This window comes from Macadamia integrifolia, chromosome 3, assembly GCF_013358625.1.
Source record: "Macadamia integrifolia cultivar HAES 741 chromosome 3, SCU_Mint_v3, whole genome shotgun sequence".
NCBI classification, from domain to species: domain Eukaryota; kingdom Viridiplantae; phylum Streptophyta; class Magnoliopsida; order Proteales; family Proteaceae; genus Macadamia; species Macadamia integrifolia.
In genome coordinates this window covers 35799283-35813390 of record NC_056559.1, presented here as the reverse complement: position 1 = coordinate 35813390, position 14108 = coordinate 35799283, and the positions used below count along the sequence as shown (strand labels likewise).

Sequence of the window (14108 nt, the reverse complement as noted above, 5' to 3'; positions counted from 1 at the left end):
GGTGGGGTGCGGGGGGTGTGGGTGTGTGGGTGTGGGGGGTGGTGGGTTAGAATCATTCTTTCACTAGTTCGAGATCCCAATCTTAAATTTACTCCCCACAAAAAAAATAAAATAAAATAATTATATATATATATATATATTCCCAATCTTAATTTTTACAATTGCATGCGACGTTCATATTGTTGGATTTGTATATCCACAAAACCCATTTTTAGTAATTATTTGATTGGCAATGGAGAGGTTACACAATCAACATATTTGTCGTGTCATGTTGGGTACCATTCCTTCGATGTGGGGCCCTTCATTGTCATGCTGAGTTGTTGTATGGTTATCAAAGTAACTTTGAGGGGAAAAAACGAGAGTAAAAGGTTCTTGCATAGGTTGCTATACTTGTGCTTAGTATGCAATCTCGGTCGATAGTGCATTCTAAGCGATTATACTAAGGGTCTGTCTGATAACGTTTCAAGAAATGTGTTTCTGTGTCAAGAAACGACAGAAGCGGAACAAAAAGCGTTTGACAAACTCGTTTCGTTTTTCTTGTTTTCATAAGTAGAAATTAAAATTTATGGTCATTTCTACTCCTAGAAACGGACATGACGGAACAAGTTGTCATTTCTAGAAACAAGTGAAGGCAAAGAAATAGGAGTTGTAACTCTATCCATCAGAACAATAACAACAACAATCTTCAAGCTCTTAGCAACTTCTCTCGTTTTATGCAATTTCTTCTCTCTATTCAATTTCAACCTCAGCAACAATTGGACAACCTCACCACCATCTAGTCCTCTATCTATTACATTGTCTTCTTCTTCTTCTTCGTCAATCATTTGTTTGCCTTTCCCATTTTCCGATGCCCCACGGTCACCAATTCATTCTCTGTCGAATATTGCCGCTGCCTCCTCCGACCAAAATGGTTCCCTTTCATCTTCATCGGCATGGACAATCGAGGGAGTGTCGTAGGCGTCGAGGCTCCCTTCAATAGTTAGGGTTTTAGGTCTCAATTCAAGCCTAAAGGGGGGTGGACCTGCTCGTAACGTCTGCACACATCTTCACCAACCAACGATGAAATCCAGTGTCAACCAATCTTCGGCTACCATCAAAGAAATCTAGTGGTTGTCGATCTTCGGCTACCATCAACCGATCTGGACAGAGTCCGATTCACAGAGCACCTGATTCAACCACCATTCCTACAGTCCGAGCAGCTTCAATGGCGGTTTAAAGTTTAAGCACAGAGGAATGGAAAGAGATATTTTTCCATTATGTTGTCTATAAAAAAAATCTACAAGAAACAAGGTTTATCAAACATCCAAAATTCCGTTTCTGTTCCTAGAAACGGAAATTTTTGTTTCTGTCTTTTCTTGAAACAGAAACATTAAAAAACGTTATCAAACGGTGCCTAAACATAGTCTAAGAAGTCCACTATATGAATTCAAGCGCTTTCAAAGTATAGTTTTATTGTTTATTCTCATTCACCATTGCCTTAGGGAAACTCGATTCTTTTTTTTTTATCACATACGTGTATTTGGATATCTTAAAAATGATTTAGAGCAGATAAAATAAACAGGAAAATCCAGACACATTTAGACTGGATGGTGGATCAACAGCAAGAAAACCCGGGACTTTACAAACAAGTCCTTCGACCCAAGGCCAAGAGAGGGTCAGGAGACTGACAATCAGCAAGAAAACTTATCTAGGATTTTTGGTTTTTTGGTAGAACTTCTCTAGACTGGACAAAGTCTATCAAACAAATATGAGTCGGGGGGAAGCGGAGGAGCGGACATTGGAGGCTCATCAGGCTTTATCTATAGTCTATACACTCACCCCATACGTGTCAGCTCGAGATTTCATAACAAATTTTATGGACTGGGGAGTTCCCAGATTTTACTACACTCATCGTCATCACAGATGTGAAGCTACAGACACGGGACGTCGTCCACAGATTTAGTTCTTTGGAGAAACTTGAATAATCAAACTCTTCGACCCAAACTGTAAATCTTTAAATCTCTCCAAAAACTGAGCAAAAATCAGATTTCCCAATCTCAGCTCAGCTCTGCTCTGCTCCGCTCCTGAAATCACTGTTAACACTACAGGGTCCTGCTTTCCTTACTTCTCGTGAATAATGAGCACAAACCTATTCACCAGGTGTTGGTTTCCGTTGCGAGATTACAAGTCTCCTCAGTTTCTACATTCTGAACAGATTTTGCGACCTCTCCACACAGATGCTCAGTCTTCTCCAGGGAAGAAGATTTCAAGTCCAAAAGCTACTGTAGTTTCAAAAGGAAATGGCTTTGTTGATGAAGATACGGACAAACTGTCTTCTTTTTTCACTAGACGATCAGCTATGGTTTCTGGGGTTTCTTTAGTTTCTGCTGCAGTTTTGACTTTTCCTGGATATGGGTTAGCTGAAGTGAAACAAGGCCTTCTAGCGGGGAGGATCCCTGGTCTATCTGAGCCAGATGAGAAAGGTTGGTTTTCAGAGCCTCATATTTTTCCCTTTTTAATATACCAACACCTTTTGCCACAATATCTATTTCCATATCCATATCTCTGAATTTTTTGGCCAATCGATAGACTGATTTTTTAATTTTCTAAAACCTGAGATTTATTTTATCCAGTAGGAACAAGTACAAAACAGATTTTTCCCAATATGTTATTTCTAAAGATTTGGATACAAGATAATTGCCCTTGGTCAAAAGAATTGCAAAAAACACTGCAAAAAAAAAGCTATGTTGATTCTTTATTGCGTTCGTTCTTAAATCAATCTGTTGTTTCATTAATATTTACTGGAATTGCTGTCTTTGCTCAGATAGGTTGGAGGACATACCGCAGACCAGATGAGAAGTCTGGAGGCCATGGTGTTGGGTGGAGTCCAATTATCCCATACTCATTTTCAGTTCCTCAAGATTGGGGAGAGGTAATAGATTTGTTCAGTGCACTAGAAGCTGTAACTATATTTTGGATAATCATTTCTCTATGAAAGCAGCACAACCTATTAAAATACTCCTTGTTTTGAGTAAGAAAAATCACAGTATCTTCCTTCCAACTTCCCCTACCAAAAGAAAAGGCATTTTGAACTGTTGATCCATAGGGCTAAGAGTCAATGCTTCACTATCTGATGGATATCTCCTTTCTAATTTTCAATTGGAGAGTTATTTTACCAGGTTTGTTTCTATGTAGCGGAAATTTCTTGGAACAAATCATAATCTTCAACCATACATCCAATCAGACTTTGCAACTGTTACCAAACAAATGTGCCAGACCAGATGTTTCATTATTCCAATTGCACTGACATCAGTCCTGGAACATTTGCTTACCAGGACCAAAGAGATCTCTTTTTCACCTTTCACTGAATACCAGTTGCTTGGTTTCTCTTAAGAGGTTATTCCACATTGCAGGTTCCAGTTTCAATTGCAGATCTTGGTGGGACAGAGATTGATTTGAGATTTGCAAGCTCCAAGGAAGGGCGTTTATTTGTCATCGTTGCTCCTGTTCTCAGATTTGCCGACAGTGAGTTTTGACTCTTTCTTGTTTCAAATTTGTTGCCACTATCAGAAACGAATCGGTAGGGCTCTTGCATAGATTGCAGTAATTCAATTTTTCCTAGAAACTCACTCTTGAGTAAGGCTGGGCTCAGCTTGTCATGCAAGTCTCCTTTTTTACTCAACTCTTAGGACTCAATGGTTGATATGATCCTAGTTCATGTATTTTGGGGTTGCTTTGTATCATGTGGTGATCTACAGATCTTGGTGAAGATGCAACAATTGAAAAGATTGGACCACCTGATAAAGTGATAAATGCATTTGGACCAGAAGTGATCGGGGAGAATGTAGAGGGAAAGGTTTTAAACATGGAAGTGGAACAACATTCTGGGAGGACATACTACCAATTCGAGTTGGAGCCACCCCACGCTCTTATCACTGCTACTGCAGCTGGCAATCGGCTCTACCTGTTCAATGTAACTGCAAATGGTAAAAATGTTCATATTTACACCACATTACACTCGACATTGAAATGATGGCCAGCAGTTATGATTAAGAACTAAAATATCTTTTCCTTCAATGATTCTTGTAGGTCTTCAATGGAAGAGGCATTATCAGGACTTGAAACGGATTGCAGACTCCTTTCGTGTCGTCTAACACTGCATATTTAGACATTGGACAATTCCTTTGAATTGAGAATGCTTGAACATACTAGTTTTTTTAAACTAGGAAAATTATAGGAATCAGTGTATGTAATTTGTATTGCAAGAATACATTTCTGATATTGTATCCGGATCAGCCTTTTCAGGAAAAGCTTTCTACAGGGGAAGCATTTTATACCCCTTGGAATAGTTTCAGAAGCTTGGTTATGATTAATCTTCAACAAGTTTATTCCTTTCATAAGTGACTCCACCATACAGCTGATGGGTCCGTGGATCAGCTTGAGCACCTGCGTGAAACTGGTGCTCAATATTACCAAGCATTACTGAACTGCACCCAGGTGTCTTCTGGACCCTTCTATTACCCATCATTATCCTCATGCTTTGGGCTTTCTCCCATCGATCTGAAGCTGCATAAATATTTGCCAACAGCACATAACGTGCATCATCACTAGAGGCCTTGTCAGGCTCTAGCATCCCGAATTCCTCTGCTACTCTCTCCATCGTCGTTGTGTCCGAATGGATCCTGCAAGCTCCAAGCAGGGCTCCCCAGACCACATCATTTGGTTTCATTGGCATCTTCTTGATCAAATCATAAGCTTTGTTTAATCTCCCCGCTCGTCCCAAAAGGTCCACCATGCACCCATAATGCTCAATGCCCACAACTAGACCATATTGTTCCTTCATTTTGGAGAAGATATCTAGCCCTTCATTGACAAAACCTCCATGTGCACAAGCTGAGAGAACAGATAGAAATGTAACTTCATTGGGCTTCTCACTTGACTCCTCCATTTGGCCAAAAAGCTCGAGTGCATCTTCACTCCGTCCGTGAACAGCAAGGCCTGATATCATTGCATTCCAACAAACATCATTCTTTTGGGGCATTGCTTCAAAGATCTGTCTCGCAGTGCCTAAATCCCCACATTTAGCATACATGTCTACTAAACTATTGAGAACAAACTGATTAAGCTTGATGCCTTTATGACTGATCAGATTATGGATTTCTTTACCAGAACCCAAAGAACCCACAGTTGCACAAGCCGATAACGCGCTCGTGACTGTAACCTCATCCGGCTCAAACCCCTCAGACTGCATTTTAGCAAATGCTTCCAGAGCTTCCTTGCCAAACCCATTCTGTGCATAACCAGCAATCAATGAATTCCAGTTTACCAAATTCCGGACTGGGATACGGTCAAACATGGCCTTTGCCTCCTTCACATCACCCTTCCTGCAATATCCAGCAATCATTGAGGACCAAGCAAAGAAATTTCGTCGAGGCATCTCTTCGAAAAGCTGCCTCGCTGCCTCCATCTGTCCGTTGCTTGCATACCCATCAACCATCACGGTCCACGCCACCACATTCCTCATCTCAAGAGGAGCCTGATCAAACAGCCTCCTAGCTCCCACAATATCGCCATTTCTTGCGAACCCATCAATCATCTCCGCCCATGTCACTGGCGTCTGTTCGTGCATCTGTCGAAATAGATATAGTGCAGAACCCATGTCTCCATCCCTTGAATACCCACCTATCATGGCATTCCAAGTGACAACATTTCTATCTGGCATTTCATCAAACATCCTACGAGAACTAATTACGCCTTCACACTTGGAGTACATGCTAACCAGTGAAGTTCCTATAATCACATCATGGTCTACCCCAATTTTGACACACTCGGCATGCAAAGCCCTCCCATAGTGGAGAAAGGAGAGAAGAGCACAAGCCTTGAGCAGCACAGGAATTACAGTATGGTGATGAATTCCTTTACGCCGACCTTGGGAGTAAATGAGAAGGGCCTCTCTTGGTACTCCTTGAGAGAGATACTTCCTTATCTGGTGAGACCAATGAGAGGGATTGAGGTCTCCTTTTGTGAAGGGAACTGGGAGGGCTTGTTCAAAGAGTGCTGGATTTGAAAGGGATGAGTTTTGATGGTTCAAACGATTACGTTTTTGTTGCTTTTGGATTTCGGATTCCCTTATTAGTTTCATCTCACTTTAGTTCTTACTGTAGAGATTTGGGAGTTTTAAAATAACACTCATGCCAGGCATCACCTTCGGAATGACGAAATTGCCCCTCTGGTTCTACGGAATAAACGAGAATAACTGGATGAGTTCAAGGCTTCAAGCCACAGCCAAATAAGAATGGAGCAGAAAATGCTCCAACTTCTACAGAACTGTAAGTCTATCAGGGAATTGAAGCAAACCCATGTCGTGATTTTCATCCATGGTCTTCAAGAAAGCAATTTTATTCTACCGAAGCTTATCAGTCTCTCTTCATCATTCGGTTTTGTTGAATATGCAACTAAAATCTTCGAAAGCTCAAATTTCCCGAATGTTTTCGTTTTCAATACGATGATTGAGTGCTTCATCGTGAGAACCCGTCGAAATGATGCCCTTCGTACTTACAATCGGATGAAGGCGGCGTCAATTGCTCCCAATAATTTCAGCTTCACGATCCTCCTTAAATCCTGTAAATCGTCCAAAGATCTCGAAGATGGTACAGAACTACACACTGAAATAGTGAAATCAGGATACGGGTCAAATGTTTTTGTCCAGAATACCCTCTTGGATTTCTACACAAAGTCCAGCACTAATCTAGATTTAGCATATCGGGTATTTGAGGAATTGCCTGAGAGAGATGTCGTTACATGGAATTCTATGATTGGTGCATACTTGACGCACGGGGATACAGAATCCGCCATCAAATTGTTTGATTCCATGCCGCACAGGAACATCGTGTCCTGGAATTCTATCATCTCCGGACTTTCCAAGGTCGGGGACATGGAGTCTGCCCAGTTGATCTTTGAGCGGATGCCAATTAAGAACGAAGTTTCATGGAATGCTATAATTACTGGATACGTGAGGCAGGGTGATTTGAAAACTGCACAATCTATTTTCGATGAAATGTCAGAGAAGACTGTAGTTTCTTGGACAGCAATGATTTCAGGCTATGCCAAAGCCAGGGATCTTACATCTGCTAATAACCTTTTCAATTTGATGCCCATTAGAAGTGTAATATCATGGAATGCAATGATTGCAGGGTACATTGACAACGATCTATTTGATCAAGCTTTGTCTGTATTTCACAATATGTTGATCAATGGCAAGTGTGTGCCCAATGAGACCACTCTTATCAGTATCCTCTCTGCCTGCTCTCACTTAGGAGCTCATGAACAGGGGAAGTGGATTGATTCATACGTTAAGAAAAACAAGTTTGATTTATCAATTCCATTGGGAAATGCTCTTATAGACATGTTTGCAAAATGTGGAGACGTAGAAAATGCTGAGGCTGTTTTCCAGAGGATTCCCAAGAAATGTGTAATCACATGGACATCAATGGTTTCAGGCCTAGCCATCAATGGGCGGTGTAGAGAAGCCTTGGCCCTCTTCAATACAATGCACAGAGAAGGAACACAACCAGACGATGTTCTCTTCATTGCTGTCCTCACTGCTTGTACCCATGGAGGTCTAGTTGAACAAGGTAAGAAGGTCTTCGATGAGATGGTTTATGGATATAACATCAAACCAAGAATTGAGCACTATGGTTGTATGGTTGATCTTCTTGGTCGAGCAGGCAAGTTAGATGAAGCAGTCATGCTTGTCATGAGCATGCCTTTGGAACCCAATGCTGTCATATGGGGCACTTTGCTTAGTTCTTCTAAAACTTGTGGAAATGAAATGGTAGTAGATTTTGTGACCAGAAAGATTCTTGAGCTGGAGCCTTTGAATCCTGGATACCTTACGTTGATTTCGAATTTGAATGCATCAAACCAACATTGGGAAGGTGTCTTGAGTGTTAGAACGGCAATGAGACAGGAAGGCATAGAGAAAGTTCCTGGCTGTAGCTCAATCCAAATTGGGGACACGGTTCATGAATTTATGGCCAAGGATAGAAGGCATAGACACCGGAAGGAGATATATGAAGCTTTATATGGATTAATTGAACACTTGAAAATGGCATTTGATGTGACATCAGAATGTACTAATGGTTTCTAACAGCAAGAGTTGTGAAATCACTCCTGAAGGATTATTCTGGGACAAACATGAGACATTTCCTTTTCCTATTCCCAGCAGAAACTTGCAAGAGCGGATACTTAGATATAAAATCGCCGGTACTTTTCTTGGAAGGCAGGGTATTTGATTTATTTGAAGCATTAAGGAGCATTTTTCGCCCATCTAAGGCACCCGTCCTGGGGGATTGGTTTGGAAATGTGACACTCCATTGTTCATATAAAAGAAGTGGAAATCCTGAATGTAAATTCCTGGAGGTTGTACCAAATTTTATTGATGGACTTGCCAAAGAAGGATTGTTTCTTGTGCACACTGAAATAAAGCTTTATTGCATCATACTTTCTCTATTAGGTTTAAGGAAGTCGGAAAAGTATGCATTGAACAAAGTCTAATGAATTTAAAGAGAACACCATGAATTGCTGAGAATTTCTTCCACAGGAAGCTGACGCACGATTAAGATATTCTGTGAGGGAGTCTCCAATCCTTTTCTATGAGGAACTCAGATATATATTCAGAGAGACAAGAGAGTACTAGCAGAGAAACCATCAGAACAAACATTTCACAGGACTCCCATGAACAGTTGAGCCTAACAACCATGAGAAACTGACGTACCTGCTGATTATTGTTCACAACAGCATAAGCTACAAGCTTAATAGCCTTTCAAAGTACATAGGTTCTGCAGATTTGACCACTGAGAATTCACTTAAGATGTCTAGGATTAATGGGAAGGGTTCATAAAAAAAAATGATGCAAGCACCACTCAGTCACTGACTCACTGGGCACGGGAGGATGCTTCTATAATGCTTTCCTCTTAATGGAAATTAGAATCAAGTTATTGAATGATAAAAAGGAATATGATGGTCTAGTCCAACTGAGCACAGTTGTCTCAGGGTTCTGTTAGCCGAGAATGTTACCTTCAGCTAAACTTCACAGAGCTAGAGAAGCAGAGAAGATCATCACAGGAGGATGCTTCTGTGATGCTTTTTACTATTTGCTTTTTTGCCTTCCCAATCCATAGTACATTCAATGAATTCTTTGATCAGAATTCTGAAGCTTCTGGTTCGTTATATTCATTATTGGAAGAGAGATAACAGACATGGAACTTCTGGCTGATGTTTTCCCTTTCGAAGGATAGGCATCCCTTAATTGCCATGGCCACTAGCCTCCTTCATTTGAATTAAAAAAAAAGTCATGATAAATGAGGGGCATAAACTTTCATTTTACCTCCGCAACAAGAAGGAACTCTGCCTTCTCTCAAGAGTTGTGGATCCAATATAGAGATGATGCCAGCAAAGTAATGCAAATCTTTTGAAGGCAGTTCTCGAAGAATTTCCCCTTAATGTAACTATAATAGTACAACAAAAATAAGAAAAACATCATTGATCAGAGAACCAAGGTTTTTATGCCATCAAGATGAGGCTCGTCCATAGTTGAAGTGCAGTGAAGCTCATTCAAACATCTGCAGAGCTGGTTCTGTAGTGTGAGCCAATTAAATCAGAGGTTGTGAGGAGAAGCCAGAAGTGCTGGTTTCTGTTGACGTCACCTAAGAATGTGTCTTGGAACTACATATACACTCTGGGAATGGATTTGCGTAGAAGGATTCCTCAGTTCTCAAACGACCTCTACCTTTCATCCCTGGCAATGAACCTTCCCTTTTCCTTGGAGCTCCTTGTCTGCAAATATCACACATGAATGGCTATCACTGATATGATGCTGTCTGGGGTCGTCCAGATTGATTCTAATGTTTCATATTTGTTTATGAGCGCTGATAGTTAACCAACCATTGTGAAAATTGACTTTAGCATTTATTTCTTTGATTCGAAAGATACAAAACTCTGACCTATTTCTGTGCATTTGCTTTATGATAGATGATATTAACGATCCTTCTTTGAGCTCTCCTCTTTCAATCTTATCAAAAATTTCAACAAGTCCTTTCCTGCAGATAAAATTGATAAACAGATAAAAGGGAAAGATCAAAACAAGGTCACCCGATTTCAAAACATAAATAAAGCAATCAGCTTTCTCCGAACATACAAATATTGCATCCATATAAATAAAACTTCCATGGATCACCCAATCCATCCAATAACCAGTACCTTTGCATTATAGGTTACAAATACTGCTACTGCATGGACTAATAACTGTCTACAAATAACAGACTTCTCAACGTGCACTTGAAGAAAAAAAAAAAAACATTAATTCTCAACATACCGAATGTTGTCTAGACTTGAAAGAAAGTGGTAGTAACCCCACCCCCAAACACACACAAAAAAGGGGGGGGGGGGGGGGACCCAATGACAACGACAAACAAAAAACCAAGAAAAGAGGAGCCCAAATTCGAGCAACACAACCAGACACTAGACAACAATGTAAATTGGCTCTCTCGGAGCTCCTCTGTTTTCAAACCCATCAAGGAATTACTAGATAGTGATTTCATAAAGAATAAGACATTCATGGAGAAGATGACAGACCTAGTTCTCCATGTAAGATGAGACTCCGTGGTCCCTTCATGCTAATAAATGTTATTTATAGGTGTATTTTACTTGATATGTTGTTTCTTTTAAAGCCATTTTTCTGCCCATCCTATGAAGTCCATTGTTAACAAGAACGTAATTTTTTTTTTTTTTTTAAGTTGGCAAATTGGAACAGTTATCTAGTATCTACTGCTCTACGATATTCATGGGACAGGAAATATATGTACCTATCAGGGGTGATTGTCTTCCGATGACCCAAAAATCTCCGATGCCCCTCAACAGATCTTGCCATATTACCTGAATATGATGGAATAAAGACATCACTCTCCACAGAGATGATGTAATCCAGTGCTGCTGTTTGAGATGCATGTTCCGCGAATGATTTCAATTCTTCTGGTGTTGCCACCATCTCCTGCACCAATCAATCATGTAGGTGATTAACGCACAAGATCAGTGGATTAGTACATCAACTCGTATTGCTAATTCCATTTATCGGAATTACGCAATCATTAACAGACCTTGAAAATGAGGTTTGGAAAGCGAGATCTAAGTTCTGAGATGTGATTACTGCCACCATAGATTTCCCCAGCAGCAATATAAATCAAAGTTGATGAAGGATAACCAAGAGCTTGAAGAAAGATGCCAACCTCCTCGGGAGTTAGCGGACAGAAACCTCCCTGTCTCTGTTCTGTTGAGTTTATCTTCTTCATCTTCCAGTGGTTCATGTTTTCCCTATGACAAAGATGAAAAGCATCCATTGTCACCGACTCTCACGTATACAAGCACATTTCTATGGTAGTTTGGCTCCACGAGGAGTGTTTCATCCCCTTGTTCGGGATAAAGATATTAAATCAATACAACCAAGTGACATCAGAAATATCCATATATCACATTATGTTGGACTTTCTAAGGAGGACCCAATAAAATGACATATAAAATCCCGCAATCAAAGCATGCAAGCAACACCTAGGCAACGAAGCTGTATGTATATGTTGGGAGGGAGAGCCAAAGGGGGTGGGGGAGAGAGAGAGGACAAAGTTATGGAGCATGTTCTAATAATGGTGGGCATCTTTCGATTTTTTAGATGATAGTTATCAAGATCATAAGAAGATACAAATTTCTTCACATGTGATGCTCAACTGCTATGCATGTTCAGAGGCACAGAGAGTGACCACTTCCCATTTTTACAACTTGATATACACGTTATTTTTCTGTTTTATCAGAAAAACGTTTTTACCTCATTATCCGCAGTTCTTCCGCTTCTACATCAGTCAGACCATAGGTACAGCCAGTAAAAGACAGCATGTCTTTCTCATATCGTAGATGAAGAGCAATATACCTCCCCCCACGTGATCTTAACCGCTCTACCAGCTTCTGTTGTGTCACTATCATGCATGCACAGAACCTAATTTAACAGGATAACCCATAGAAGAGAACACGTAAATGCATCCATAAGCAATGGATGTCCAAACAAAATACTAGGGCATTAAGGTAATTATACAAAAAGCTCAGACCTTTCCTAGGTTTTCAATTGGAGGAGAGAAGCGAAGGGCATAATATAAAGCACGGCATCTCAACCTCTGGATATCGACAGGAAGGTTATTATTTGCTAGTCGGGAATCAGATTTTGCAACATGAATGACCTGCCATAGAAAAAGTCTTAGGAAGCCATATCTCCATATAAGAAATTTAGCTTATTGAAATTATCCCCCCACCCCCCCAAAAAAAAAAAAACCAGCATATGTTATGGTAGCACCAGGCATTAGAGGCAGTTTGCCTGGTAAAGAAATAAAGAATAATGCTTAAAAACTTAGCCATAATTTGAAAGTAAAGAAAACTATATCCATATGTTTAGAAGTTCAGACAAGTGAAATAGATCAAGTACGGTATAAAACTAATTCACCTTATAGTCCTTCCATAATCGTGTCATCTCCTCATAGTAGTTCAGACCTGACCAGGAAGTGAAGTGCTTTCGAGCCCGAGGAACATTTTCCAATTCCTTGGGAAGCTCCTTGACTATCCTCACATCCCCTCGTAAGGTTGTGATAAAATGGTCTTCATCAAATAGATCTGAAAACGCACTGTAAAAAGCAAAAGACTTAAGTACTAACAGACTAAAAGGAAATACAATAATCCCAATGGCAGACACAAGAAACTTGAGCAAACCTCGAATCTCTCCAAAATGACCGCTTATCTAGTTGAGGAACAACTAATGTTGCATTCATCATGTGTGCCACAGCAACCATATCAGATATCTGTCAAGGAAAAAAAGAAACAATTGAAATCGGAAAAAAAAAAAAAAAAAAAATTATTGAATTTAACAGAAAGACATTAGTTTAATATGAGAATGGATATGTCAACACTAGAAACATCCGAGTGGAAAATGAATCCAGAGAGTTAAAATGAATCCACAGAGAGTCTCACATTTCCCACTTGGCGCACTGGAGGACTTGAAAAAACATTTCAAATATAGTAAAGGCAAAAGGTTACATGCCGGCCATTGGACAGAGGGGAGAGGCGAGGGGGATGCAGTGGTGGGGCAAGGTGAGCTGTGCTCTGCAGAGGAGGAGGAGGAGGAGGAGGAGGAGGAGGAGGAGATTTAGAGGTGGGTCCCACTTTTGTTAATAAAGGAGAGGTAATTTGTGTATTTTAAAATTTCAGGGGAGAAGAAGAGGTAAGAATTTACCTTTTGGGGGGAATCAGATGCGAAAGTTTGAGTAGTGAAGTTTAAGTAATTGTAGGGTAAGTGTAGGGGAGTGAAAGAAATTTTCCCTTAGATGAATTTAACTCTGGATACAATTTTAGCAACTCTACAGAATAATCTTCCAAATGACACAAAAATAACGCTAAACAGATGAGTTTTAACCTTTAAGCCTCACGAACAAACTCAAAGGAAAGTAATGCAATCATGGTTACAAGGATTAGTCAATCCCAAACTGGGAGTGGATCAGTTGATTGGCTGATGCACCGAAAAATAGAATTTTTTGGCATGATGGGTTGGCTAATCAGCCTAATTCTTTGTGTATTGATTGATCCAGCTTAGCATCACCAAGTAAAAATCTGGGGTCCAATATCAGCCTTCAATCCTTGGACAGAAATACCCTTTATCATACCCAAAATTTGAAAATAAAACTGACACTGTGGCCATATATGGCCACACATACATAACCATGAAATGAAGCCAGCAAACATCAAAGGAAAAACACCTATATCCATCTGGGCAGGTTCTATACCCACACAAAAAAAGACCTACAAAACAAGCCACAGAATAAATCAACACTAAACCAGGAGGGCCATACAGAATGACACTTGCAATCCTATAGAAATATCACTAATCCTACATCAAAAGAATCCATGCGAAGAATCAACATCCAGCACCTTATTTCTGAGCACATTCATTCACATAATAAATGTTTGCTTATCTTTCATCAACTCGCATAAGGTACTGTTGTGATGACTTCAAATCTAAATGATTAAGAATCCCCCAACTC

At 40.1% G+C, this 14108-nt stretch overlaps 4 protein-coding genes across 5 annotated transcripts; 2 read left to right on the top strand and 2 right to left on the bottom strand.

Moving 5' to 3' along the window:
- The first annotated feature begins 1833 nt into the window (after positions 1–1833).
- LOC122073541 (psbP domain-containing protein 4, chloroplastic) lies at positions 1834–4333 on the top strand. Of its 2 annotated transcripts, none has more exons than XM_042638131.1 (5): positions 1834–2462; positions 2808–2911; positions 3393–3504; positions 3738–3965; positions 4069–4333. In XM_042638131.1, exons 1-5 carry the CDS (start codon positions 2117–2119, stop codon positions 4131–4133), a joined length of 855 nt encoding a protein of 284 aa, XP_042494065.1. In that variant the 5' UTR covers positions 1834–2116; the 3' UTR covers positions 4134–4333. The 2 variants fall into 2 exon arrangements, with proteins under 2 accessions (XP_042494065.1, XP_042494066.1); XM_042638132.1 differs by having other exon boundaries at positions 2320–2462; positions 2804–2911.
- On the bottom strand, positions 4143–6238 carry LOC122073539 (pentatricopeptide repeat-containing protein At3g21470). The gene has a single exon (XM_042638129.1). It carries the CDS (start codon positions 6119–6121, stop codon positions 4349–4351), a length of 1773 nt encoding a protein of 590 aa, XP_042494063.1. The 5' UTR covers positions 6122–6238; the 3' UTR covers positions 4143–4348.
- LOC122073538 (pentatricopeptide repeat-containing protein At2g44880-like) lies at positions 6142–8479 on the top strand. The gene has a single exon (XM_042638128.1). The coding sequence runs from the start codon at positions 6275–6277 to the stop codon at positions 8126–8128; it is 1854 nt and encodes a 617-aa protein (XP_042494062.1). The 5' UTR covers positions 6142–6274; the 3' UTR covers positions 8129–8479.
- An 856-nt stretch (positions 8480–9335) lies between these two features.
- On the bottom strand, positions 9336–12872 carry LOC122073540 (O-fucosyltransferase 38; the record flags this gene model as incomplete). The annotated part of the gene is given in 8 exon segments (XM_042638130.1): positions 9336–9816; positions 9984–10079; positions 10845–11029; positions 11136–11349; positions 11855–11991; positions 12132–12260; positions 12521–12698; positions 12784–12872. Coding segments are annotated over 8 exon segments (1158 nt in total), but the record flags the coding sequence as incomplete, so codon positions are not given.
- Between the last annotated feature and the right edge of the window lie 1236 nt (positions 12873–14108).